At 49.6% G+C, this 24852-nt stretch overlaps 5 protein-coding genes across 5 annotated transcripts; 2 read left to right on the top strand and 3 right to left on the bottom strand.

Annotated features, from left to right (window-relative positions):
* Positions 1–35: 35 nt before the first annotated feature.
* On the bottom strand, positions 36–4338 carry VFPPC_11804 (integrase core domain-containing protein; the record flags this gene model as incomplete). Its single annotated transcript, XM_018289876.1, has 2 exons — positions 36–349; positions 1020–4338. The coding sequence occupies 2 exons, from the start codon at positions 4336–4338 to the stop codon at positions 36–38; spliced, it is 3633 nt and encodes a 1210-aa protein (XP_018136169.1).
* Positions 4339–8635: 4297 nt separating this feature from the next.
* On the top strand, positions 8636–10342 carry VFPPC_11807 (hypothetical protein; the record flags this gene model as incomplete). The annotated part of the gene is made up of 1 exon (XM_018289877.1): positions 8636–10342. The coding sequence occupies one exon, from the start codon at positions 8636–8638 to the stop codon at positions 10340–10342; it is 1707 nt and encodes a 568-aa protein (XP_018136170.1).
* Positions 10343–11177: 835 nt separating this feature from the next.
* Positions 11178–17066, bottom strand: VFPPC_11808 (transposon polyprotein reverse transcriptase; the record flags this gene model as incomplete). The annotated part of the gene is made up of 3 exons (XM_018289878.1): positions 11178–13070; positions 13134–13236; positions 13837–17066. The coding sequence occupies 3 exons, from the start codon at positions 17064–17066 to the stop codon at positions 11178–11180; spliced, it is 5226 nt and encodes a 1741-aa protein (XP_018136171.1).
* Positions 17067–17397: 331 nt separating this feature from the next.
* On the top strand, positions 17398–21059 carry VFPPC_11809 (reverse transcriptase; the record flags this gene model as incomplete). Its single annotated transcript, XM_022428784.1, has 2 exons — positions 17398–17411; positions 17474–21059. The coding sequence occupies 2 exons, from the start codon at positions 17398–17400 to the stop codon at positions 21057–21059; spliced, it is 3600 nt and encodes a 1199-aa protein (XP_022283917.1).
* Positions 21060–21469: 410 nt separating this feature from the next.
* Positions 21470–23281, bottom strand: VFPPC_17063 (integrase core domain-containing protein; the record flags this gene model as incomplete). Its single annotated transcript, XM_018294812.2, has 1 exon — positions 21470–23281. The coding sequence occupies one exon, from the start codon at positions 23279–23281 to the stop codon at positions 21470–21472; it is 1812 nt and encodes a 603-aa protein (XP_018136173.2).
* Positions 23282–24852: the final 1571 nt, after the last annotated feature.

The raw sequence follows: 24852 nt of genomic DNA, 5'->3' as shown, positions 1-24852 counted from the left end.
GTCTGAGTAGAAAACAACATCTCTATCTGCTAGTTCTATACAGAATTTGCAGCATTCATCTCGAAGGCCCAGTCCTTGGATTGCATGCCATCGAGAATTTGGCGAGAGATTCTCCTGGATCGGATGGTAGATGACGACATTATCGTTCGTGCGAAAGGTGCAACTGGCAACTCCGTTCTTGTGACAGAAGTGACAAGGTATGCCGACGCATTTCCTGGGCCCGGCTGCTTGACAAGCAATACAGCCTGGAAGATTCCGGATGGGTTTAACGAGAGAACATTTCCAGTTATTCTGTTGGCAAGATTCGCATTTCGTAGTTGTTGTGGCGCCAACGCATTTGTCAACGTGCCTGGTCACGCAGGAGTAGCACTTTTCTTTCTGCCTCTGAGTTACCGGGGCAAAAGAGCAAATTCGTTGCCGTTTTATGCAGGAGTCGCATTTTGAAGTTAGATCAGTCCGTTTACAGAGATAGGATCCCTTGCGGCATGGCTCGCATCTGTCCTCGAGTGGCTGCGACGGTCTTTTATCTTCTGGCGCAAATGAACAGACGCGTTTTTCAGATAAACATCGTTTGCATTTCGAGTTTGGCTGGAGCTTAGTGCATAGAAGATATCTCCTCTGGCACCTTTCACACTTCTCCTGAGATGGCTGTTCTTTTTTAATCCTCGCTACAGGCGTAGTGAAGGAGCACAATCGTTTTTCTCGTTGGCAGCGATCGCATTTTGATTCCGGGTGCGATCTCCTGCAGATCATGTATTTCCTTCGGCAGTTTTCACACTTTTCCTGAGCTGGCTGGCTCTTTCTTCTGTCTTCTGGAACGAAAGAGCAGAATTTCTTTCTTTTGGAACAGTGGTCGCACCTCGAGGCAGGATTGGATCGTCTGCAAAATAGCCCGTTTTTCTGGCAAGTTTCACATTTTTCGCATGCCTTCTGTTTCATCCGATGTGATTGCCTGCCCTTTGGTCCTTTGAAAGCTGGGGAGCGTGTTGAGGAAACACATGCAATTCCCTTTTTCTCACACTCAATGCAAGAGCCGTCTAGTGGCGCGGACTTTGCGCACTTAGAGTGCGTTGTCTGACACCCGATGCAAGTGACAATTGCCTTTGGTGATCGAGTGTCATTTCGATCGCCGTTGTCTTGAGTATGTGAGTCTGACGGGTGCGTTATTGCAAGCATATGCACTTGTGGTTCTGCTTGCCAGGCGTGAAAAGCATGATCTCCGTCCCATGTGTCATAGTTAATGCCTGCCACTTCCTCCTGGCTATTATCTGATTCGCTGCCCAAGCTCGCATTGGACTGTGTTTCTTGGTCGTCAGATAGGTTTTCCGAGCGTGGAGGGTGTGCTGCGACGCTAGTGTCCCCAGAGCGATGCGCCGCGTCTTGACTGTTCTGTGCAAAATAAGGGGAGACCTTCGCACTGAGACGCGTAAAGTAAGGAGAACGTTCCGACATAGTCTGTGAGCAATTTTCAAGATCTTCCGAGCTGCTTTCTTGAGGTTGCGAAATTATGTCCAGATCATCGGGTCTCAGAACATTGTCCGAAACAGAGTCGTCAAGGCTCACATGACCAACTGGGTTTCTATCAGAAAGAGTTGCTCCTTCGTGAACGTCTTCTTGCCCTTGACCGTCATCAACGCGAGGAGCGGTAACGCGCACGACACGTTTCTTGTCTGGATGCCATATCCTTAGTACTGCCTCAGTTTCGAATCCAACAAAGTATCCAAGCCAACCCCTTGGCTGGAGGAGGGTTTTCTGTCTGTGTTCCGGTGGATAGGTAACATAGACTCGACTGCCAAAGATTCGTTCGATGGCTAGATTGGGTTCAACTTTGTAAAGGGCTTGCCATGGCGTCATCTTTCCTTCCAGAGCTCTTGACGGTGATCTGTTCTTAATCCAGATTGCGTGTGCAAAAGCTTCCACCCACAGGGTTTCCGATAGAGACACGTTCCTCATAGTTTCCTCGGATCGTGTACCCAGGATTTTGGAGATTGTCGCCGAGACGCTGTTTGTTGCCTCTTGCAAAATTGCTGATGCTCTTTCTCTGTCTGTACGGAAACCCCGTTCCGCAACACCGTTCATATGATGCGTATAGGGGACCGAGTTTTCCAGAGAGATTGCATGTCGTTGAAACCAGTCTCGAAGTTCTCCATAAAGTGGAAATTCATTGTCAAGTCGGTAGGCACGAATTGTTATGTTGTTTCGTTTTTCGATAGTTCGGTGGAGATGTCGAAAGACTTCTGGAATCTTGTCCTTGGTTATATATCTTGCTGACCAAGTGAAGCGGGTTGCATCGTCAGTCATGGCCAAAATGTATATGGTACTATCCCATGCGCTGACAGGATATGGACCCCACGCGTCTGCATGCATCATTTCTCCCGGATTTGCGGCTCTTCGAGTCGCTGGGTCTCTAGGAACCCTGTTTACTGCTTTGGTGGTAGCGCAGATGGGGCACATGACGCCCAACTCTCCCTGGAGTTGCTTGTCAGTTAGATCGATGCCATTGCTGACTTTGAGCAGGTCCCTCATGCTTTGGATGCTGAGATGACCCATTCGCCTGTGCCATTTCCACACTGGATTATTATAATCCAATAGGGATACAACGAAAGGTGGTTGAACGCCTGGCGGGAGACATTGATCGGGTGCCAGTGTGCTGCCGTTTCTCGCAGCTTCAGTATCTTCTGCGACTTGCAGTGCGATTGGTTCTTCTTCGCTGAGATGAGATCTTTTCGGGGCTTCGGCAATTGGTGGTTTGACCTGTAGGTGATAAAGACCATCGATCAAGCTAGCATGGCCTATTTCAAAACCATCAGCGGTCATGATGGATATTCCCTTGATGCCCCAAATTCCTCTGAGCTTCGCCTTCTCAGCGATCCATGATAATGACAGAATGTTACATCTAGCATCCTGAGCGTAGGCTACATTGTGCAACTCCAGCTCAACTGTTTCGTTGCCATCAGTGATCAAGTGGAGAGGTACGGTCCCTGCCCCGGCAATGCGTAGGCCGCCGTCACCTGCGGTTCCAACAGTGTACGCAATTTTCTGGAATTCAGAAAACCAAGATTTATCATTTGCAATGCAGACGTTGGCGCCGGAATCAACGATCCATTTGTGGCTTGGTTCCAGTGCCTCATCCTTGAGCAGCATCATCGTCCGCGGACTGAGTACGTTCAGGAGCTGTGGCGCTCCTAGAGATAGAGGGCTTTCTGGATTCTTGCGTTCCAGAGCAAATTCGATTCCTTCGGTAGACGGCTTCTCAACATTCGTTGTTCTCTCGCTTGGACCGATCTTTGCACATGTCGTTTCCCATTGGTCGCGTTGCAGTGCGACAGTGGCGACAATCTTACCCGGGCGTCGGGCGTCTTGTTGTGGATGATATTTGGAGTTATCCTTGGATCTTGTACTTTTTACAGTATTTATTTCCGCCTTGAATTGTCTCGGAAACTCCCTGGCTTTGTTGTTTTTGTTTTCACGAAGTTCAGGGTGTGCAATCCAACACTCTGCTTCACTGTGGTTGCCCCACTTGTTGCATCCTTCACAGAGCTGTCGTTCTTTTCTTTCTCTTCCTTTGGTCCTTGTTTCATATTCTTTGCCTTCCTTTTCTGACACCATTTGCGCTTCCACACCTAGAAGGTGTCCATGGAGGGTCACCAGGTCGCGTGGGAGTGCTGCAGTTCCAGCCAAGAGATTCCAAGAGTCCAGGAACCTATTGAATCTGTTTGGCAAGGAGCGGACAACTTTTGACATAATCTGATCGTCACTGAAGGTGCCGTCAAGATCAAATATATCTTGCTGAAAGGTTTTGAGGGTGTTGATAAGGTCCGATACAGATCCCTTGAACTTGAGTTGTTCGATTTTGCCGAGGGTCATATCCAGGGCGCGTGCGTCATTCATCTTGCAAAGTCCTTTAAGTTTCTCCATAGCCAGGTGTGGATTTTCTTCGTCCTTTATGCATCCTCGAAGTGCCGTATTGATAGTAGTGGAGAGAATTCCTCGTGCGTATCGAAAACGCTTTTGCTGCTTTTCATACTCGTCAAGGTCGAGCTTATAGAATTGGATGGTGAGACTTATATCGCTTGTCTGAGCCTCCGCACTGCTGCCGCTTGGGTCAACGTCTTTGACAATCGATTTCTTAGCCGATTTGGCTTGACTTGAGAAGCCAGAAAGGGTTGGTCGCGTTGGCTTATCTTGAATATCCTCTTCTCCTGTAAGGATCTTCCAGACATTATTCGCCTCGGCGATGAACTTCAAGTCGCGCTTCCATGCAAGATAGTTTTCTTGCCCTTGGAGGATCTCGACATGAGCTTCAACGGATTCGTTGGTAAGTTTGATGCTAGCCATAGCTGCAAAGTAAATGACTTCTTAAAGACCGAATTCGGACTATCACTGAGAGTATGCGAGATGCACAACCGGGCTCATAACCAGTTGAAATTGTGATTCTTTAAGTGTACTTCTTCTATAATTTTTTTTTTGGTATCTAGAGAGATCAGATAGACCTCTTTATAGGTACAAGCAAGCTGCCTGCAGCTTGCTTTTGTTGCGTTATAACACTACTGATACATTGTGATGTTTGATCCCTTGATTATTGCTTTTGGTAGCTTCAGCCTCTGTTTGGTAGCTGCAAGTGCTGTATCAGAGCTGCTGACGCCACCTGCCGTTCAAGAACAACTGAAATGAACTGGCAGACCTTCTCGCCAAGCAAGGGGCCAGTCTCCCAGTCCTAGAACACCTTCCCTCAGTCTCGTACCGCAGGAGACAGGTTAAGGGTCAGATAGCCGTAGACTACCGGCAGTGGTGGCAAAGAGTAGAGAGAACAGGTTACTCGTCGCTCGGCCTGCCCGCCGAGCTGCAAAAGCTTCCTGAACTCACTCTCCCGCGCCGTCTGCTAGGATATCTACTTGCTGCCCGATCACACCACGGTGACTTTGCGGACTACCACGAAAGATTTCACCCAGGCCAGGCGACCCTGGAGTGCCCCTGCGGGCGCCGAAAGTCGCCTACCCATCTCTTCTACTGCAGGAAAGTTCCTCGCCATCTCCGGGCTCGGCTGACACCCGATCCCGAAGCAGCTATAGGACAGTTCCTCGGTAGATCCTATAAGGTTTACCTGCGCGTTGCGGACTTCTATTATACGAAGATCAACAAGCGCTACTAAACCAAGTAGGCTGTACAAGCCTGGCGCGCTCTGTACCAGTATCCAGCCCGAGTAGTTAGCGCTACTCGTCAAATAATCCGCTTTCCCTTTGTTGAGGCATATGCCACCGACGTTAGGGCTCTCCCTGGTCCCCACGAAAAGACCAGGCGCAATTGACCGCAAGGGAATACATCACCGGATGGGAAACCTTAGCAGGCATCAAGATCCCGCTGACGGGTATTGATACTAACAGAGAAATAGCCATTGGGCGAACATCTGCTGCGGTTGGAGGAATTTGCATGAAGGACCGTTCAGGGGTTTACCGTGAGAGCATGGACACGACGACTCTATCGGTCGCGTCCTGCGGGGCTTACAGGGCAGGTGCAATTATGTAACTTATACCGCGCCCACGAATCCGCCTCCATCCGTGGCTCAAACGGCTTCTTGGCCGGCACGGACACCTCGCGCCGGTTGATCTCAAACATGGCCGACAACCCAATGCGGTATGACCGGCACGTCTTGTATGCCTCATCCAACAAATTATGGCATTGCTCGCTCATGTATTGCAATAGCACCTCGTCCTCGGCCGGGGCTTTAACGAACTGCTGCAATTCTTCCACTTCTAACCCTTCCAAATGCCGGGTCCAACCGGCCCGCTGCAACCACAAATTGGCCTCGTTCTTGGGGTCTAATTCCTCCACGCGCCGCGTTGACTGACCGTCTGTGTATCGCTGCTCCTGCATAACGTCCCACTCGTCTAACGCGGCTAATGCGGCCAATATGGCGGCTTGGTTGTTATCCACATTATTATCTTCTTTCTCGGCTGGTGGTCTGTTCTCAATAACGCTATATCTAACGTCGCTGGCCTCTTCACCTCGAACCAACTGCTGGCGGCACGGCTGGGAAATAATTTCTGGCACCAAACTCCGCTAATCCACGGCAACTGGCGTGGTTCCTGTAACTTTGCCTTGATGTTGCCGCCTTTCTTCCAATCATTCGCCCAATTGTGATGCTCTTTGCAATGGAGCTGCATAACCCTAACCTCACGCGCGACGTATTGGCATGCCCGGCACCGCAACCCATCGCCTTTTGGTGCCTGTATATACGGGATGGGCGGCACTTGATCTGGTAACTGATATTCTGCCAATTGGGTTTGGTTCTCGATTAAACCGGGAATTCCTTGTATTTCCTGCACAATCGCCTTTCGTGTTGCTGGCTGGATGGCGGCGTGGAAATCGGCCAAATGTGTGCTGGTCTCCTTGGAGATACATGCCCACCCGCATTCTCCGCAAAATACAAATGGATATCGACTGTCGTATATAAATGGCTTCATTTCTCTTCCCTGCTATGTGTTAACACTGGGGTTTCTATCTTTGGCTTCTGTCTCGCGCCAACCACAATGGCACCCAACCTATTCCTATTTAACCTTCTTCCCTGATTTCTTGGGTGCAAAAAACATCGCTTAACCCCATTGTCTCCCCCTTTTACTATCTGTTGGATTGGATGCCCACTGGGTTGTCGGGTGTACTTTATACCTCTGGGTTATATACGTACCTCGTGGGGTGTTGGCGTCTTGGGTGACCTCTCTTGTGGTTGGCTTTACGGCTTCTGGCTTCTGGCTTCTGGCTTCTGGCTTCTGGCTTACGGCTTCTTCTTGAATTTTTTGGGGCCTCTGGCTTTCTCCTTTCTTTCTGTTCTTTCTGGTCGGCGCCCTGTTTATTTATAGCTATATTTATTTATCCCTAATCTAATGCTTATACTGCTTGTGTTAATTGCTTGTCACCTCGACACACTTCGAACCAGCTACTACCGGCACGGCTAAGAAACAAACGTTGACAATATACGCCTGTAGTCCATGGCAAAGAGCGTTGTGTTAGCAATTTCTGACGGATATTGCCCCCTCGTTTCCAATCATTAATCCAGTTATGCTCTTCCCTACAATGACGCTGTATACTTCCAATTCCTCGAACAACATAGCTACATTGATTGCACCGTAACCCATTATTTTGAGGAGGAAATATATATGGTAAAGCTGGTGTTTCTGGCGGTGGATATTGGAAACGTTTTAGCTCGTCTTGTGATCTTATCACATTAGTTGTCTCCTTAATTTGGATTTGTAACTGATGACGCTGTTTTGTGCTATATTGCTTCGCATGGTTAGAGCTCTTAAGATGTGTAATAACCTCATCTGCAAGTACGGCAAATCGGCATTCATTGCATACAAGAACCCTTAGTTCTAGTAAAACACGGAATGGGCCAAGAGCGTGACGCTCTGGTGATACAGATCTTTGTGTCTTAAGTGTAGTTAAGCTGCTCTCGTTTGTAGGCGGCGGGGAAAGACAAGTTATGCGATTTAATGGCGTGATTGGCTGGTCTGTGACTTTATGCTGCTCTATTCCTTGCTTGTTAAGATGCTGCTGGTGCAGGTGTCTGTGATGTAACCCGTTAATACCTAGCTCTAATGTTGTCTCTGCTGGGCGCTTCTGGGGAATAACCGGCGATGGTTTAGTGATTTGTGGGGAAAGAGGATATCCGCTGGCCCCCTTAGCCCGCAGCAAAAAGGTATGCCACTGATTTGAAACATTGCGATATATCTGCAGAAGCCCTGGCTGTAGTTTATCAGGGAAGGCCTCATCTAGACCATACGTCGAGTGCCTTTGCTTAGGTTGATGCCCGCTCTGCCACGCAAACGCAATACTGTCATTATGCCAGACAGAAGCTTCATTATACCGATTAAAGGTGGTGGCACCAACCACATGCTTCTCTGCAATAGCTATAGAAAGTTGCCGATATAGCTGGGCGCCTATGCCTACTGGCACTGTAGGTACTTCTTGACTAAGCTGCTTAAGATGCTTTGAGAATGTTGACGTCTTCCAAATACGCTCTGTTGCTGCTGGGGCAAAGAGAAGGGCCTTTTCCTCGTCTTTCCCGAGACAGACGCGCTGAAGCATAGAGACTGTTGGTCGAATGTACACAAGATACTGGTACATAAGCCTGCCTGGCTCATCTGGAAGAAATCTCGCCACTTGGAACTCTTTATTCGTGCTTAATCGGTTTTTCACGTGTCGAGTAATACAGCAAATAGATCCTGCATATAGAACCACGCCGCGAAGTTGAGAAGACGTATTGATATGCTTGAGTGTTAAAAGCTCAGATATACGGCTGCCCTGGCCTCCATACCCATGTATGGCAATCATTAGATCTTTCAGAAGCTCATCGTGCTTTTCGATATACCTTGTAATAGCTTGCATATCCCAGCGCCTTTCGCTGCCTCCCACGCGGTCTCTTTGCAGGAGACCGTCGATAGGCGCGATGCAGGCCCTCTTAACAAGCTGGAGATATGTGTTCCGCACCATCCACGAATAAATCGCAGAGAAAAAACACCACCACAAGCTCAGAACGAAATTTTTGAAACGCGTAAATTTTTGCAGTTTTATTAGTAAACCTGTGACATATTAGGTAACTACCACGGAAAACGCGTCGAAAACGCGCCTATTCGCGGTAATGGCGCCTAGATGGCCGCAGGTTGACATTGGCCCGGAACACATCAATGAGCACGCTACATACCTTAAGGAAGCATGCAATCAACTGCAGGCAGTGGACAGAGGAAAACAGAATCAAGTGCCATGGAAAACAGTGCAGCAATACCTGGCATCAACCGTCGCACTCATTGGCAAGGTCCTACGTCAACCTGTGATGGGGGACATCCTCCAGCAGGTTCAGGACGCAGCCAAGTGCACACAGAACATGCAGAAGGACATTACAATCATCAAGAACTCCGTAGGCCTAAGCACGACCCCACTAAATACGGCTAACTTCACGGGAGGGCGCAGTGCAAATGCTTCCTGGGCACAGGTAGCAGCTCAGGCCAAGCGCTCTGCTCCTCCCCCCCAAATGCCGCAAGGCAATACCGCAACTAAGACACCGTCTACAGTAACAGCATACAAGGACCGAGTAGTCACAGTAAAGCTTAAAGACCACGTCATCTCACAACGATACAGAACGCACTCGGCGGCTTGGATCAGACAACAAGTAGAGGCTGCTATTCATGGCGATGTAGCCACTAAGGCGATCAAACTGGTTGCGGCACATCAACTTAAAAGCGGTGACATCCAGATATTCACGAGTACAACAGCCGAGGCACTACAACTGAAGGAAAATAAAAGATGGGTTCAAGGCCTTGGGGAAAATGCAGAACTCATCGTGCCTACCTTCGGAGTGATTGCCCATGGCATCCCTACCAGCACTATCAACCTTAAAGACCAGAAGGCAACTATTCAGCAGATGCTCGCGGACAATTACACAGTGATTCCTAACGCACAGATCTCCTACATAGGATGGTTGACCAAGGAATCGACCCTTAAACGAGCATCATCCATAGTTGTTGAATTCACAGAACCGGAGATGGCAAACGCTATTATTTATGCCGGAATGGCATGGGAAGGCCACATACACCAATGTCAACTGTACGACCGCGCCTGTAGAATAAAGCAATGCTTCCGCTGCTACAATTACGGTCACATCGGCACTCAATGTAACGCATCCCAAGTGTGCGGCTATTGTGCAGAGCAACATGAGAGCAAACACTGCCAGCAGAAAGGGGTGGAAGGATTCACTCCTCGATGCGCAGTTTGCAAAGGTGCTCACACCGCATGGAGCAATGCCTGCCCGGAGAGAAGGAAGGAAATGCGAAGGGTCGAACAAGCCAAGGAGATCCGGAGTGTGTACTGGCATGTTCCTCTGCGGGAGAAGACTGCGAAACCAGAAACATATAGACCACGCAACATGGAAGCCCGCCAGGACGATCGAAACCAACGACCGGATCAAACCCAAAGGATCAGGACCCAGGCTCCAACGGCAACACAGATACTGGAGGAAGTTATAAGTAATACCGCACCAGGATTACGAACAGCAGTGGCTCCATCGCAAGCAGGTCCCTCAGGGAACGCTCAGGTACCCCGAGAGGCATCGGCACCACGAACACCCGTTGCTGACTCCATTGAGGAGGCTTGGGAAACACCAGCAACGCAACAGGAGTCCACCCAACGGCCCGACCCAATTATTAACTTGGTTGATCCACAAATCATGGCAACAGACGTCTCCCTCTCCGCTGCCGGAGCTGAGAACAGCCATCTCAACCCTCCGTGTACCCTTTGGATGGCCTCGAGGAAGCTGCTTTGCAAGACGCAGATACATGGCTGCAAAACATGACAAATAATAACAGTGCCCAATGGCCATTCGGCTCGCCAGAGGCCGAGGCATCGCCAATTACTTCCTTGGCAACAGACACCCAGACAGCTCAGGGACAAATTTATAAAGGATGCACATGCCCTTCACACCAGGAGATATATAGGGACTGGCCAACGCATGACGCGGAGCTAATAATCGCCAAATGTATGAGGACCTGCATGTACTGTGGCAAAGATTTCCCAATAGCAGCCGAGCTGCGCAGACACATGAGGAAGAGACCAGAATACGCTCAAAGAAATGTGATCGTACGTATGGAGACGCCGGGAAAGGGCAGTGCCTGCACACCCGCCTGGGCTCCAATTATTCGACCAAACAATCGAATGACTCGGAGTCAATCACTCACACGCAGTACCAACATAGCAAATCTCTCATGAAACGACAACGGCAATTACGCATCTTACAGTACAATGTTCGGAAGTCTAGGGACGTCGTGCTCGACAGCCTGTTCCGACTCCCTCGAGTCCTCGAATACGACGTACTTGCCATACAGAGTTGAAACTCTGAACTAAGCATACATGAGTGATACCCCTTTTGCTATCTACGTGTATGAACACCCGCTACTTATAGTTGTGATAGTTACCATTATAGGGCCTGAGGCCACCTGCTGCCTAGTAGGCAGCAGAAGCAACAGGCACCTCAGCTTAGGAGATCTGGGATTCAACTCTCCCCCTGCGCCACAGACCCGAAGAGTTTGTGGCACTCCTAAAGAATCCCACGATTGCTCTGTTATGAACTTCTTGGTCAGATTGCCCCCGCCATCTTGCGTCCATATCCTCAGTCAGATTGTCCTCTTTCTTTACTGGGCTTTTTCCGGGTCTCCCCCTGACAAAAGGCTCAGACGGTTCACCAGATCCTCATGTGCGGGCCTTGGCAGGGCTTTGGTGAATACGTCAGCCAGGTTGTCTTTTGTATTTACTCGCATAGTGTTGATGACACCTTCGTCGACTTTTTCGCGAATAAAGTGGTGCTTGACGTCGATATGTTTGGATCTGCTGTGGAACTCCGGATTCCTGGTAAGTTTCAGGGCCGAGTTGCTGTCGATATATAGCGGGACTGTATCGATATGAACCCCTGGGATACGAAGGTCGTTAATGAAATTGCGAATCCACACAGCTTCCTTTGCAGCCTCTGCGCCTGCAATGTACTCTGCATCCATCGTTGATGTAGCCACTGTCTTCTGTCTCTGTGATGACCAGGAAACCGGTCCGCCCGCGAGTGTAAACACCCACCCCGTCGTCGATCTGCGTGAGTCTTCACATCCGGCAAAGTCACTGTCTACAAAACCGGCGAGTCGAAGACCGTATTTGCCAGAGTAGACAATTCCTTTTTCTGGGTCGTTTTTGAGGTACGCAAAAATGCGGTCCACAGCATCCATGTGCTTTTGGGTTGGGTTCGATGAGTATCGTGCCACATAGCCCGTCGTAAAAGCGATGTCTGGTCTTGTCTGATTGCTGGCAAAATTGAGCGAACCGACTTTAGATTGATATTCGGTGCGAAATTTGGGATGAGCAATGTAGCCCTCCTGTATTGAAAGTCTGATGTTTTTGTCGAGAGGTGTCTTGACTGGTGCGACGTTGCGGAAGCCGTACTTGGCGACAATCTCGTCAATGTACTTCTTCTGATGTATGCGGATCTTTCCAGGCTTTTGCTCAACGTGCATACCTAGGTACCATGAGCACTCCCCCTCATCTGTCATTGGAAACGTTTGGGAGATTTTGATCTTGAAATCAAGTATCTTTTGGAGGTCCTTGCCCATGACATTGATGTCATCTACATGGACTTCAAGTATGAGTCCGGCGTTGTCATTGATGAAGACACAAGGATCGAAAGCTGACATGCGCCACCCCCAGGTTTGTAAGGTTGTTCGAAGTTTCTGGTACCATGCGCGAGGTGATTGCTTCAGTCCATAGAGGGCTCTGAGGAGTAAGAGGCAATATCCAGGAGGAAGCTTGGTGTCTTTGGGTGATTTCATATAAACTGGTCTATCGAGGTTGCTGTTCAGAAAGGCAGTTTTGATATCGCTCTGATGAACTGGCCATGAAAGAACAGCCGCTATTGCAAGCAAGATGCGTGTTGACGCTGGTTTGACTACAGACGCAAAGGTCTCTTCGTAGTCGATTCCCTTCTCTTGCTGGAACCCCCTTGCGACCAGGCGAGCTTTATGCCTTGTGATGCGTCCATCTGGCCCACATTTATCAGTAGTCACCCATCGAGACGTCACCGGTTTAATGCCCTTAGGTAAAGGGACGATATCCCAAGTGCCTCTCTCTTTGTGAGAAGTCAATTCTTCTGTCTTGGCGTTGTGGTATTTCGCGTCGGTCTTGTCCTTCAGCATCAACTCAAGAGGCGACTTTCTCCTGTCGCCGTGTGCCGATAGGCCGAATGCAAACTTATGGCGACCGTTTTTAAATGTTTGCTGTGTATCTTGGATAATGGCATCGTCGGTGTCTTCAGAGATTCCACGAATTTGAGATTGTCCGTTTCGTTTTTTTCTTGTAGAGACTTCGTCTCTCAATGCCGCAAGTCCTTTCGATACTTTTCGTTTTTTGCGACCTGCATATTGTTCATAATCTTCGCGGAGACTTGTCTCGCCCGCAATAGTTGACTGGAAAGGCCGAATTGTCCATGATTCGTACGTGCCATCGGATCTGCGGTAATTACAGGTTGCAAGCGACGTGCTTCCTTGTACCTTAACACATTTAGAGCATGGTTGCCCTCCGTCACAATTATATTTGCGCTTTTGGCAACGTACGCACTCATCATCGGATGGCTCTCCTTCTTCTAAATGGCCAACAGAGGCGAATCCACTAGGTATCGGTGCACCTGGCACTCGACTCGTTCTCGATACCAGTCCGCTTTGAGCGTCGTAAGTACAGTTCCTCTTCTTGCCGACGCAGCTTTTGCACGGACGTCCCCGGTCGCAACCCTTCCCACTGGACTTTTGGCCGCATCTGACGCAGCAAGGTGATTCTTCTACGCCTTGTGGTCGACATGACAGGCGCAGGAGTTTCGTATCACAACGACTGCATGGTAGACTTCCGTCGCAAGCTATATTGAGTTGCGCACATCGGTAACATTTTTTGTCCCGAGAGACTCGCGAGAAACCGAGTCTCTCCCGCACCGCTGCCTTCCGGGCTTCTTGTCTAGCTTGTATACATTTCGATGGTTTTGCCCCGTCAAGACTCCAGTTGCACTTGATATTATATCGTCTGCATCGTTCGCATGTTGAGCCGTCCTGGGCGACAAGATAGCAGTTCAACCCCCCTTGGAAGCATCTTCTGCATGGGGGATCTTGTTTGGAGCCAGAGATTGGTCTCAACAGAGCACGGTTCTTGGGCAGGATCAATTTACGAGTCTCTTTTGTCTGTGGTCCACATTTAAGTTTCCTGTTTTTGCATGGAAGGCAAGGGATGCTCTCCTGTGTGATATTGCACTTTTCGCCGTGTCGGAAGCACCAATCACATTTAGCTTCATCGGGAAGGTAGTTTTTCATGTGGCGATTTCCGTGCTTAGCCGCGAATGTCCAGTAGGCTTCAGACACTTTCCCGTCGTCTGAGTAATACCACGAGTCGTCATCCACGTCTGATGCTTCTGTGGAGACGTCTCGACCAACTCTGGTTTGTTCATGTGTAGCTTGGCGACTCCCTTCTGGTGCCACCACCGTGTTGTCCGCAATAATCATGCGCTTCACCATGCCAGCGTGCCTTGGTTGGTCAAAGTATCTGGAAACAATTCCAGGTTCGGTAGCGTCGTCATCGCTCTCATGGTCTGTGTCCGTGTCTCCTTCAACAGGCTGAAGCTGATGTGTAGTGTCTTCTGCGTCTGGTAGATGCAAGTTCATAGAAGACTCTGTCTCTGCTAGAAGAGGTGGAGCCTCCCCATCATTACTACTCTGGTCATCCGTTACATCATTGTCGGCATCGGGAACGAGTTGATCTGAGATCTCGACGTCCCTGGTAGGGACTCTGTCCTCCAGGCAAGGTGCATCATGAGGATCGTCCAGTCCCTCCCCGTCCTCAACTCTGGCCGTACCGATTCTATAGACCTTGTGCTTCTCGGGAGAGTAGATGTGGTACATCGCCTCGCTCTCACATCCAACAAAATAGCCCAACCAGCCTCGGGGACTGTGCAGCTTTGTCATTTCGGCCGTGGTCCGAAATTCTTGGGGGTAGGTGACGTACGCCCGACTTCCCCAGATACGCTCTCTTGTGAGGGTGGGTTTGTCGCCCTTCAGGGCTTCATATGGTGTTTTCGCGTCTTTCTTGCGAAGAGCGCGTGCTGGGGTTCGATTCTTGAGCCAGACGGCATGTTGTATAGCTTCCGGCCAAAGATTCTCGGGGATTTTTGAGATTCGCAAGAGCTCAGTGCCTTTCTCTGAGATGATTTTTGAGACTTGTCCAGAAATCGATGTTTCCTGCACCATGGGCGATGTTCTTTCTCGGATGGTGCGATTGGTTCTTTCCGCGACTCCGTTCTGGTAGTGAGCGTAAGGTTCAATGGGTTCACGGGCAATTGAGTGCTTGTCACACCATCTGCCAATCGGTCCGCGTTCAAATTCATTATCCAAACGACAACATCGAATGGTGATGTTGTAGGTCTTCTGGATGAAGTTGATCAGGGATTTGAAGACTTCGAATAACTGGTACTTGCGGTTAAAGCGTGCAGTCCACGTGTACCGGGTGCAGTCATCGGTGATGAATAGAAAGTATTTCGTGCCGTCAAAACCCTCGATCGGATAGGGTCCCCAACCATCGACATGTACCATCTGTCCCGGTCGTTGCGCGTGTCGCTTGGCTGGATCCCGTGGGATCTTGACTAAAGCCCGTGTGACTGCACATACAGGACACACAGCCTTCAGCTTGGCCCTTACCTGTGCTGCTGTAATCTCCATTCCTGTGGAAGAGTCTAGTAACTTCAACATATTCTGGAAACCGAGGTGCCCGAGTCGTCGATGCCATTTCCACACAGGGTCGTCAAAGTCTACTGTGGCGGCAACGATCTCTCCTGATTCGAGAGAGCTGGGCGCTCTTCCTGCGTCGAGATGGTAAAGTCCGCTCTCAAAGGTGGCATGGCCAATTTTATGTCCTTTACCATCGATCCACGTCATGTATTTGTCGTTGTAGACACCCGTTAACTTGGCCTTCTGAGCGAACATGCCTCCTGAGAACAGATTGCATTTTCCTTGGGGAGCGTAAGCAACTTCTGACAGTGACACGGTCACAGGAATTCCATCAGGGTTTTTGAGAATGACTCGAACTGCACCTCCGCCTTTTACTTCGAGAGTGGTAGACTCATCAGCAGTGCTAAGGTCTATGGAGCAATCATTGAAGGGACGAAAAGTGCCCTTTTTGAACCATTTGATGTTGTTGACAATGTGCATATTCGCTCCGGTATCTGCTAGCCATGTATCTGGTGTACAGGATGTACCAACTAAGAAAGCTCCCAAGGTCCTTGTTGAAAGTCCCGATTCTCTATACTGCCAATCGCCAGCACTAGCTCCCCCCCATCTCTGCAACTCCATACTAGCACTAACATTACGCGTCTGTGGCGAAATGTCAGCTGCGTTCGCATGAGGTGCAGGGGAGGGAGCTGTACCTAGGTCATCGGCAACAGAGTAAGCATCTCTGAATGTGGTGAGATTGGTCTCCGTGGTGGCACCCATACCGTCGATGGGTTTGTTGTCGGTGTTGGCAGCAATCCTATCCTTGAACGAACGTGGAGCCTTGGATGGTTCTTTGGTCCAGCAAGTTTCTTCGGTATGGCCGATCTTGCCACATCCAGGATAAGTGCATTTCAATTGACTCTTGTCCTCTCGCTTTGGTCTTCTGCTGCCGATGGAACCAGCACCACCGCTAGGATTGTTACTGTAGCTGCTTGCTGTCTTTTTTACCCTGTCCTTGGCCTTTTTTCCTTCCTTCAGGCGGGTTTGTTTGACTTCCTCGACATGGAGGCGTTCATAGAGATAATCCAGATCAGGGGAATCATCGGGTTTGGTCGAGCGGATCCAGTCGTACTTCTCTTTGAAGTCGCGATAGTTCGGTGGGAGGCCGTGGAGGAGGACAGTGGCAAGCATGTCGTCGGTCATGTGGTACCGGACAGTCTTGAGGTCCGCTTTGACTTGGCGCACTTTATTGGTGTACTCCGTCATGGATGAGCAGTCGTCAAGCTTAAGCTCGTGTAGCACATTCAGTAAGTCGTCGCGAGCACGCTCGTTGGTGACAGCGTAGCGCTTCTTGATGAAGTCATAAGCCTTTTTAGCGTCCGCAAATTCCTCGATCTCAATCTTGATGCCTTCGCAGACCCAGGAGTCAAGCATTTTGCCTGCAAGCTTCATCCTTTCCTTGGCCTTTTCGTGTTCCCTGATTTCAATCTGCCATCGAAGGCTGTCACTGGTTGACACCATGGTCTGGATATCATGCATTTCCGCGTCACTTTCAGTCGAAGGAGTGGCGGTCTGGGCCTGAGCTGACATTGCTCGGGTGAAACGACGTGTGTCGATTCCGCCAGGCTTCTCAAAGTAGTCTTCCTTCCTAGGCTTTGAAGGGACCACTTCTTCGCCGGTGAGATATTCAAGGATATCATTCGTTTTGGCAGCGCGCTCAAACTCACGTTTCCAACTGACGAAGTTGGTCTTGCCTTTGAGCTTGCGGCAGTCTTTGACCTCGTCCATCTTGGAGTCGGTCATGTCTGGGGTCTGGGGTCTGGGGTCTGTGATCACTGACCACTTGTCTTAATTCAAAGCATAGAAGAGAGGCTCATAACCAGTTGAAACTCTGAACTAAGCATACATGAGTGATACCCCTTTTGCTATCTACGTGTATGAACACCCGCTACTTATAGTTGTGATAGTTACCATTATAGGGCCTGAGGCCACCTGCTGCCTAGTAGGCAGCAGAAGCAACAGGCACCTCAGCTTAGGAGATCTGGGATTCAACTTACAGGAACCCTGGCGCAATCCATTAAAGCCACGACATACCATCCTCTTAAAGCACATTTTCATCTCGCCTACCTCGACGATGCTGCCACGAGGGTATGCTTGTACATCAACAAGCGGATCGATCCCGGTACTTGGACTGTCTCATATACCTCCAGAGACATCATTTCCCTATCAATCCGCAACCCCTGCTCTGGCCGAAGCATCAACATTTCCAACGTTTACAATGAAGTGGGAACCAACACACTCTCCACGCTGGCGGAAACCCTTGACAAAGTGGAGCCCCTGACAAACACAGTCGTACTGGGCGACTTCAACCTACATCACCCCCTCTGGTCAACAACGCACCGACGTCTTGGACAGGGGCCAAGTGCCCAGCAACTAATAACAATCATTGAGGATCTCCATCTCGAGCTACTCACTGCACCTGGGGCTCCTACCCATAGGTGGAAAGATGGAATATCGACAATAGACCTGACATTCGCCACTGAGGACCTTACACCACTCGTGACTCACTGTAAGATTGATCGAGGATTAGATTGCGACTCTGATCATCTCCCTATAGCCATAACCGTTGAATGGGAATGGAGAGCAGCAACCCCGATGAAGAGGCGTCTGTGGTCTAGAACGAATACAATGATATTACGACAAGCTGTCCAGGAGCGCCTTCCTCAGCAGTGTGTCGGGATGGAGCTTACAAGTGAGGGCGAAATCGACACACATGTATCCTCCATCGTCAGGGCTCTCAATGCAGGCATCGATTCATCAACTCCGTGGTCTAATCCATCCCCCCGATCAATTGCGGGGTTTGACCGAAAATGCAAAGATCTCTGTACAGAAGTTCAACAACTTCGTCGAAAATGGCAGCGTACAAGATCAGATGACGACTACGAAGCCTACCGTCAGGCACGCAATAAGAAGGGTCGACATATGCAGAAATTTCTTCGCAACACCCACCGCCAAAGAATAGAAGAGGCATCGTTATCGAAAAACGGACTATGGAAGTTGGTCAAGTGGGCCAAGAACAGACACGAAACACTGCCCGCGTGCACGCCAGCACTCGTCAAACCCGACGGGAAACTCGTCTATCGCCCAGAAGAGAAGGCCGAATTGTTGCGCCAGTCCTTCTTTCCCCCTCCGCGTCAGGCTAATCTCTCGGACATTAATGGATATCAGTATCCCCCGCCAATTGAATGCCCCGACGTCACGCTGTCGGAGATTGAGAAGGCGGTGCGCAGGACTGCCCCGAACAAAGCCCCCGGTACCGACGGCATCATCAACGGCGTTCTGCACCACACACTCGATGTTCTTCTCCCTAGCCTCCACAAGCTGTTCAACGCATGTCTCCAACTGGGCTACTGCCCCCAACACTTCAAGGAGGCGGTCACCGTAGTCCTCCGCAAACCGGCCAAAGACGATTATGCACAACCCAAGTCATACAGACCAATTGCTCTGCTGAATACACTGGGCAAAGTGTTGGAAGCCATCATAGCCAGCCGACTTGCCTATCTCGCTGACGTCTATCAATTACTCCCCAGGCGGCATACCGGAGGTCGAAAACTCGCATCGACGGAACACGCCATGCACGTCCTTCTCCAACGGATATACAAAGCGTGGTCTGAAGGCAAAGTGGCAACCCTGCTATTGCTCGATGTGTCTGGCGCGTATGATAACGTTTCCCGAGAGAGGTTACTGCACAATCTCCGCAAACGTCGCGTAGACAATAAGATGGTAACTTGGGTTGCCTCTTTTCTGAGCGACAGGACCACGACTCTCAAGCTACAAGAGTACACCGCAGCCTCAGTACCCATCGAAACAGGGATTCCGCAGGGATCACCTATTTCGCCCATTCTGTATCTATTCTATAACGCAGACTTGATTGAAGAGTGCAAGACACCTGAGACAGAGTCGGTTGGCTACATAGACGATGTATCCATTCTGGCAGTTGGCCCATCAGCATCACGCAACTGTAAAACCCTCAAAGCCATTCACCGCAAGGCTCAGGACTGGGCAAGGAAGCACGGCTCCCAGTTCGCACCGGCAAAGTATGAGCTCGTACACTTTACCAGAGACCCAAAAGCGAACTGCACACACGCCCTCCGCCTGCCTCATACAACCATTAAAGCCTCCCCTTTCTGCAAATACCTAGGCATCCAACTGGACACGAGACTTCGGTGGGAATATCATCGTGAAAGGATGGAGACAGGAGCAACGAAGCGACTTTCAGCATTATCAGCCCTAGCATCATCGACGTGGGGAACACGATTGGTGAACCTTCGACAGGTGTACAGAGCGATGATCATACCTCAAATGCTCTATGGATGCTCAGCATGGCACGTTCCTAGAAGAGGCCGCATACGCAGAGGTGCCGACATGATAGCAGCTATTAGGAGAATACAGCGACGAGCGGCTCAAGTGATCACTGGAGCCTTCCGCACAACCGCTGGAGCAGCGGTGGATGCAGAAGCTTACCTGCTGCCGGTGCAACAACAACTGGAGCAAACAGTATTGGAGACGATCATGCGCATTCGGACCAGTCCGCTGTACGACGACATGGCCAAGTCTCCGGGAACTATGAACTCGACACGACGGACACGCCAGGACCGCGATGAACACAGTCCCCTGGATCAACTCTCGAGTATCCTGGAACACAAGTACGGCGTGCAGCTAGATAAACTTGAGAAACGCCAACCACACGTTGTTCCGCCCTGGTGGATTCCTCCGCTCGTACATATTGACGAATCCGCCAACGAGGCAATCAAAGAACACGACGCCACAGATTCAGGGACAATATGTGTCTATACCGACGGAAGCGGCATCAACGGCCACGTTGGCGCCGCTGCGATAGCACCAGAGCTTCGGGTCCGTGGTGTCACAACCAAGCGAACGGAATACATGGGAGCATCGAGCAAGTCCACGGTATACGCAGCAGAACTCAGAGGGCTGGTACTGGCACTCCAGATGGCCCTCGACATTAACATGGTGACAAATTCACCTGGGAAGTGTGCCATATTCACCGACAATCAGGCAGCGATTCAGGCAATGCGGAATCCCCAAAATCCGTCGGGACAGTACATCCTGGTCGAAGCTGTACAAGCACTTGACAAGCTTCGAAACTTAGGATGGGAGGTGCAATTCCGATGGATACCGGCACACGTTGGAGTGCCTGGCAACGAAGCAGCCGACCAAGCGGCCAAGGAAGCAGCTGGCCACGATCCAAAGCAGCGAATCGCCAGGGAGCTTCCGCCAGAACCAGGTTGGCTTCGAACCCTCACCGCTACCACGAAATCCAACATTCGCAAAACGATGAGGGAGGAGTGGAAGCAGTCGTGGGAGACGGCCAAACACGGAAGAGACCTATTCCGACTCGGCGTGCGGCCGGGAAAGGACACCCTGACCACCCATACAGACAAACACAGAGCAATCAGCTCAGTGATCACACAGATGCGTACAGGCAAAATCGGCCTCCTGGCCTACCTCCACGGAATCAACAAAGCCGACACGGACAAATGCCCCTGCGGATACGGGACCCAAACGGTACGACACATCCTCCTTGAATGCCGCGACTGGATCGAAGAACGACACAAGATGTGGGCAGGCAAGCGACCATGCGAAGACATCAAGCGCATTCTCTGTAGCTCGTCAAAGTCTGTACAAGCAGCCAAGATGATCCTTAGGACTGGCCTTCTCGGTCAATTCCGAGCAGTACCATCCACAGAACTTCAATATACGCAATCTGCGTAACGTAGACGAGTGACTATTGTTAAACAGAAGCTGAGGAGGGCCGGGAAGGGCCTGACAAGTTCATAGATACAGAACAGCCATGACGACTATCCGTACTATAGTGATCGCGTTTGAGTGGAAGAGGAAGCAGTTCGGATCAGGAACGGCTTAATTCTTAGAAGCGAGAATCGAATGCTCTTGTATGTTTAGTTGAACGCTGCATAATCGCCCACAGGGCGATTGGGACAGTCGATGAATAAATAAATAAATAAATAAATAAATAAAATAAATCGGATTCGCGAATATGCTGCCCCATTCGCGAATGGGAATCCCAACCACGAATATCCACCTTCGTCACTGGGATGCCCCAGCCGCGAATAGTTGATCCACCGCGTGCAAGTCGGCAACAAAATAATGTACTCTTGAGTTTTCTAAGTGACCGAGTTCCCTATGGTATCAACTCTAGCCCGTTTCCTGCGCGGCCGATCCACCAAGGCAGTTTCAGTCCGTACAGCTAAGCCGGATAAACTTCCACAGTCATGATCATCTCTATGGCAGTGCACGCTGCACTTCTTGCCTTCCTTATAACACCTGCACCTCTTTGTGTTACACAATCCCTTGCATTGGCATGAAATTCCCACCCTGGCGCTTGTAGAAGCTTCCCTGGCTGCCAGTCCAAGTGAAACTTCGTTCGTGGATTCAGGAATGAAAACATCCGACCAGAGAGCTTTATCAACGGCTCCTAATCCCTTAGTAGGAACTAGGCGTTGGATTATTCCTGAAGGTGTTAGAACTTTGTACCTGTGAGGGTAGGGTTCATCCAGTATACGCCCAAATAACCGTCTATTATCTGTTGAGGTCCTATCCTCTCTGGGAACTTTTAAGGAAACTATATCCCCTACTTCAAAATGTTGAATATCTTGCCTCTTTGAGTACTTCTGCATCATTTGGGTTCTTGCTTTCTGGGTGGCTATCTGGGCCTTCGTAATTATTGGATCTCCCAATTCAACTATAGCCCCTGGCGAGCTTCTAGGTTCACTTGTAGGATGGCTCGTACGTTTGATTCCTCGATTGCGGGCATCACTGCCAAACGATTCGTCCATCGGAGAGCTTTGAGCTGGTGGAGTAATTCGTACATTAATTTCTGAACCACTAATATTAGGGTTAGAGCCCGTTGTCATGTGGGAATTGTCTGAATAAATTCCAGTGTCAACTCTTAAGCCACCGGTTTGGGCTGGTGGGCTTGCGCAGAGGGCGTATATTGGGGCTTGGGTATGGTCTTCTTGCATAACGCCAACGTTAGGATCTTTGCGTGCGTGGCTATTCAGCCAGTCGACAAATGATGAACGCTCTCGAAATAGCAATTCCGCAGGCGCACATCCAATTGTAGAGTGGACTTGAGTGTTTATGGCCAATATAACCTCGAGTATACCGTCAGCCCATTCAGTTGATCCGTTGTCCATTTTCCAAGCCCTTAGTTTCGCTTCAACCACTCCATTAGCCTGTTCAACTAAGCCCTGCGTTTGTGGAGACCTAGGGGCTCCATTTATGATCTGGATTCCATATTTTCTTAACAGAATCAGAAAGGCCCCTTTGAATTCCTTCCCGTTGTCTGCCTGCATGATCTTGGGAGGTAAGAATGCTGCAATAAATTGAGCGAACGCAGCTGCAATTGGCTCGGCGTGCTTGCTTTTCAGTGGATATAACTGGGTGTACTTTGAAAAGTGATCTTTGATGTGTAGAATCCACTTAAACTGGCCAGAGGGTTCGTGGCGCATGTCGATTAAGTCAATTTGGACTCTTTCCCATGCTCTGCCGGTGATGATTGGAACCAATGGCGCCTTTGTTCCAGCTGGCCTGTTTAGAGCACAGTTCTTGCATCGTTTAAGTATAAACCCAATATCTTCGCGCTTAATTCCGTAGTACTTTTGTTGAACTGCAGCCCATGTCTTCGTTTGGCCGGCATGAAGAAGTTGTAGATGTTCATTGGCAATAAGATCAAATGCCTCGCTCTCAGGAACAACATATCGTGGCTCTGGAAACCTGGAATTAGCTCTTCGATAAAGCTTGTAGTTAATGAGTTGGAATTCGGTATATGCACGGTGCCTGAGCCGGGATTCAGTCTGGTTCTCCGGCTTTAGATCAGGCTGGTCAAGAAAAATGTGCAATTGACGCCATTTGGAATATTCTATCCGTTCTCGATTGATATATCCAGGGCTCTGGATGTACATTTGAAATGCCATTCGTACATCATTAGGAAAAGGATTGATGGAAGCAACTACAGCACTGGTGTGAAAGGCCTCTAGCGAGTTGATTCAACTAACTAGTCCCTATGCTGTTTACTATCAAGATAGGGAAGGAAAGAGAGTCTTCCTACTCCGTAGCGTCATCGTGGTGCCTTATATCTCCCCCTCCATAGAAGGTTCTAGAATCAACCTGTCATAGGAGTTGGTGATAGGCGGCGCAGCCGCCGTCCAAGCGGCTCCAGCCCGTTACACTGGTGCTGTATGGAGTGAAATATTCAGGTGTAAAACTAACCAGTTTTCAGCGGCGACTTGAGATCCAGAGGTTATTTCATATATTGTGAAGCAACAAATCAATTTGTAACAACTAAGAGCACAATAGAGTGGAACTAAAGCAAATTGTTCTCAACATGACGTCTGAGATCTGGTAACATTGAGACATCCCAAGGCCTCCCCAACTCAGCCTCCCTTTCGATCCGAGTAGAAATATACCTGCAAGCATTCAATACATTGACCGGAATGCTTCGGAGGACTGCCGAAGAAAGTTCCTTGGGTGGAAATTCTGCCAATAAGCTCCTCTTACTATACAAATATTAGCTCAGTTCGCTGGTCGTTCAAACCAACAAATACGTACACATAGATGTGTCGGCAAAGTCCGAGTATACCGCAAGCAAGAGGCTAGACGGTTCTGCGTAAGCTCTCCAACGTCGTCCTATTGACCTTTTCCGCAATAGTTCTTGCCTAGGCGATTTTGCTCTAGGGTCTAAGCCAAGGGCATCCAGGTACATATTGTAGGCGACGGTTGTGTACGTGACCCTGCGCCCATCAAGAGCATTTGGCCATGTGTCACGCTCAGTCTTAATTCTGGACTCCAAAGCATCTAGAAAATTGGCTAGTTGGAAGTAACCAAACCTGGCTGGTAGGCTCACTCCAGTGTGACCATTGATGACACTCTCGAGTACATTCACCGCCACAATGACATGCGTACGTCGAATAGGTTTATTGTGCGGAAGAGATGTTATTCGAACAAGGGCAGACCAGGAGTCTACAACTGTTTCCCAAGTGTCTAAAAAATCTTCTATTACGTTAAATTTGATAAATCTTCCGCAAATCTTCCCATAACGTGATATTTCATCTGCCGTTCTCTCACTCCAGCTGTTGGTGAATGCGGGGCTCGACATTGAGTAGAGCTGGCTAGGTGCTACTCGAGAAAAGACATCTTCCTGTCGCCCGGGACTGACATTATGGCGGCGTGGCATGGTGGCAGCATAAATTTGGGATGACATGTTGTTTAAGGACTTTATGTTCAATTATTTTTTGTGTAACCGTAGGAGTTCCATGGTCTTTTGTATTTGGACCCTTCTCGTCATTAGCTATTTTTCATCTCGCAATTCGAAATAAGGCTGCCTTCAAAATAGAGAGATAGAGGGGAGTGGATGATTTCCTGTTCTAGACTCGCATCCAGGAAGTGAAAGGGTGCTTCTATGCCTATTTTAGTCCCACCCCGCCAGAGTGATATGGGAGCAGCGGCTACAAGTCTTCTTTGCTGAGCCGGAGCGGCGAGACGCCGA

This window comes from Pochonia chlamydosporia, assembly GCF_001653235.2.
Source record: "Pochonia chlamydosporia 170 chromosome Unknown PCv3seq00021, whole genome shotgun sequence".
NCBI lineage: Eukaryota > Fungi > Ascomycota > Sordariomycetes > Hypocreales > Clavicipitaceae > Pochonia > Pochonia chlamydosporia.
Note: the sequence above shows the minus strand (reverse complement) of the source record. Positions and strands in the feature narration are given on the sequence as shown.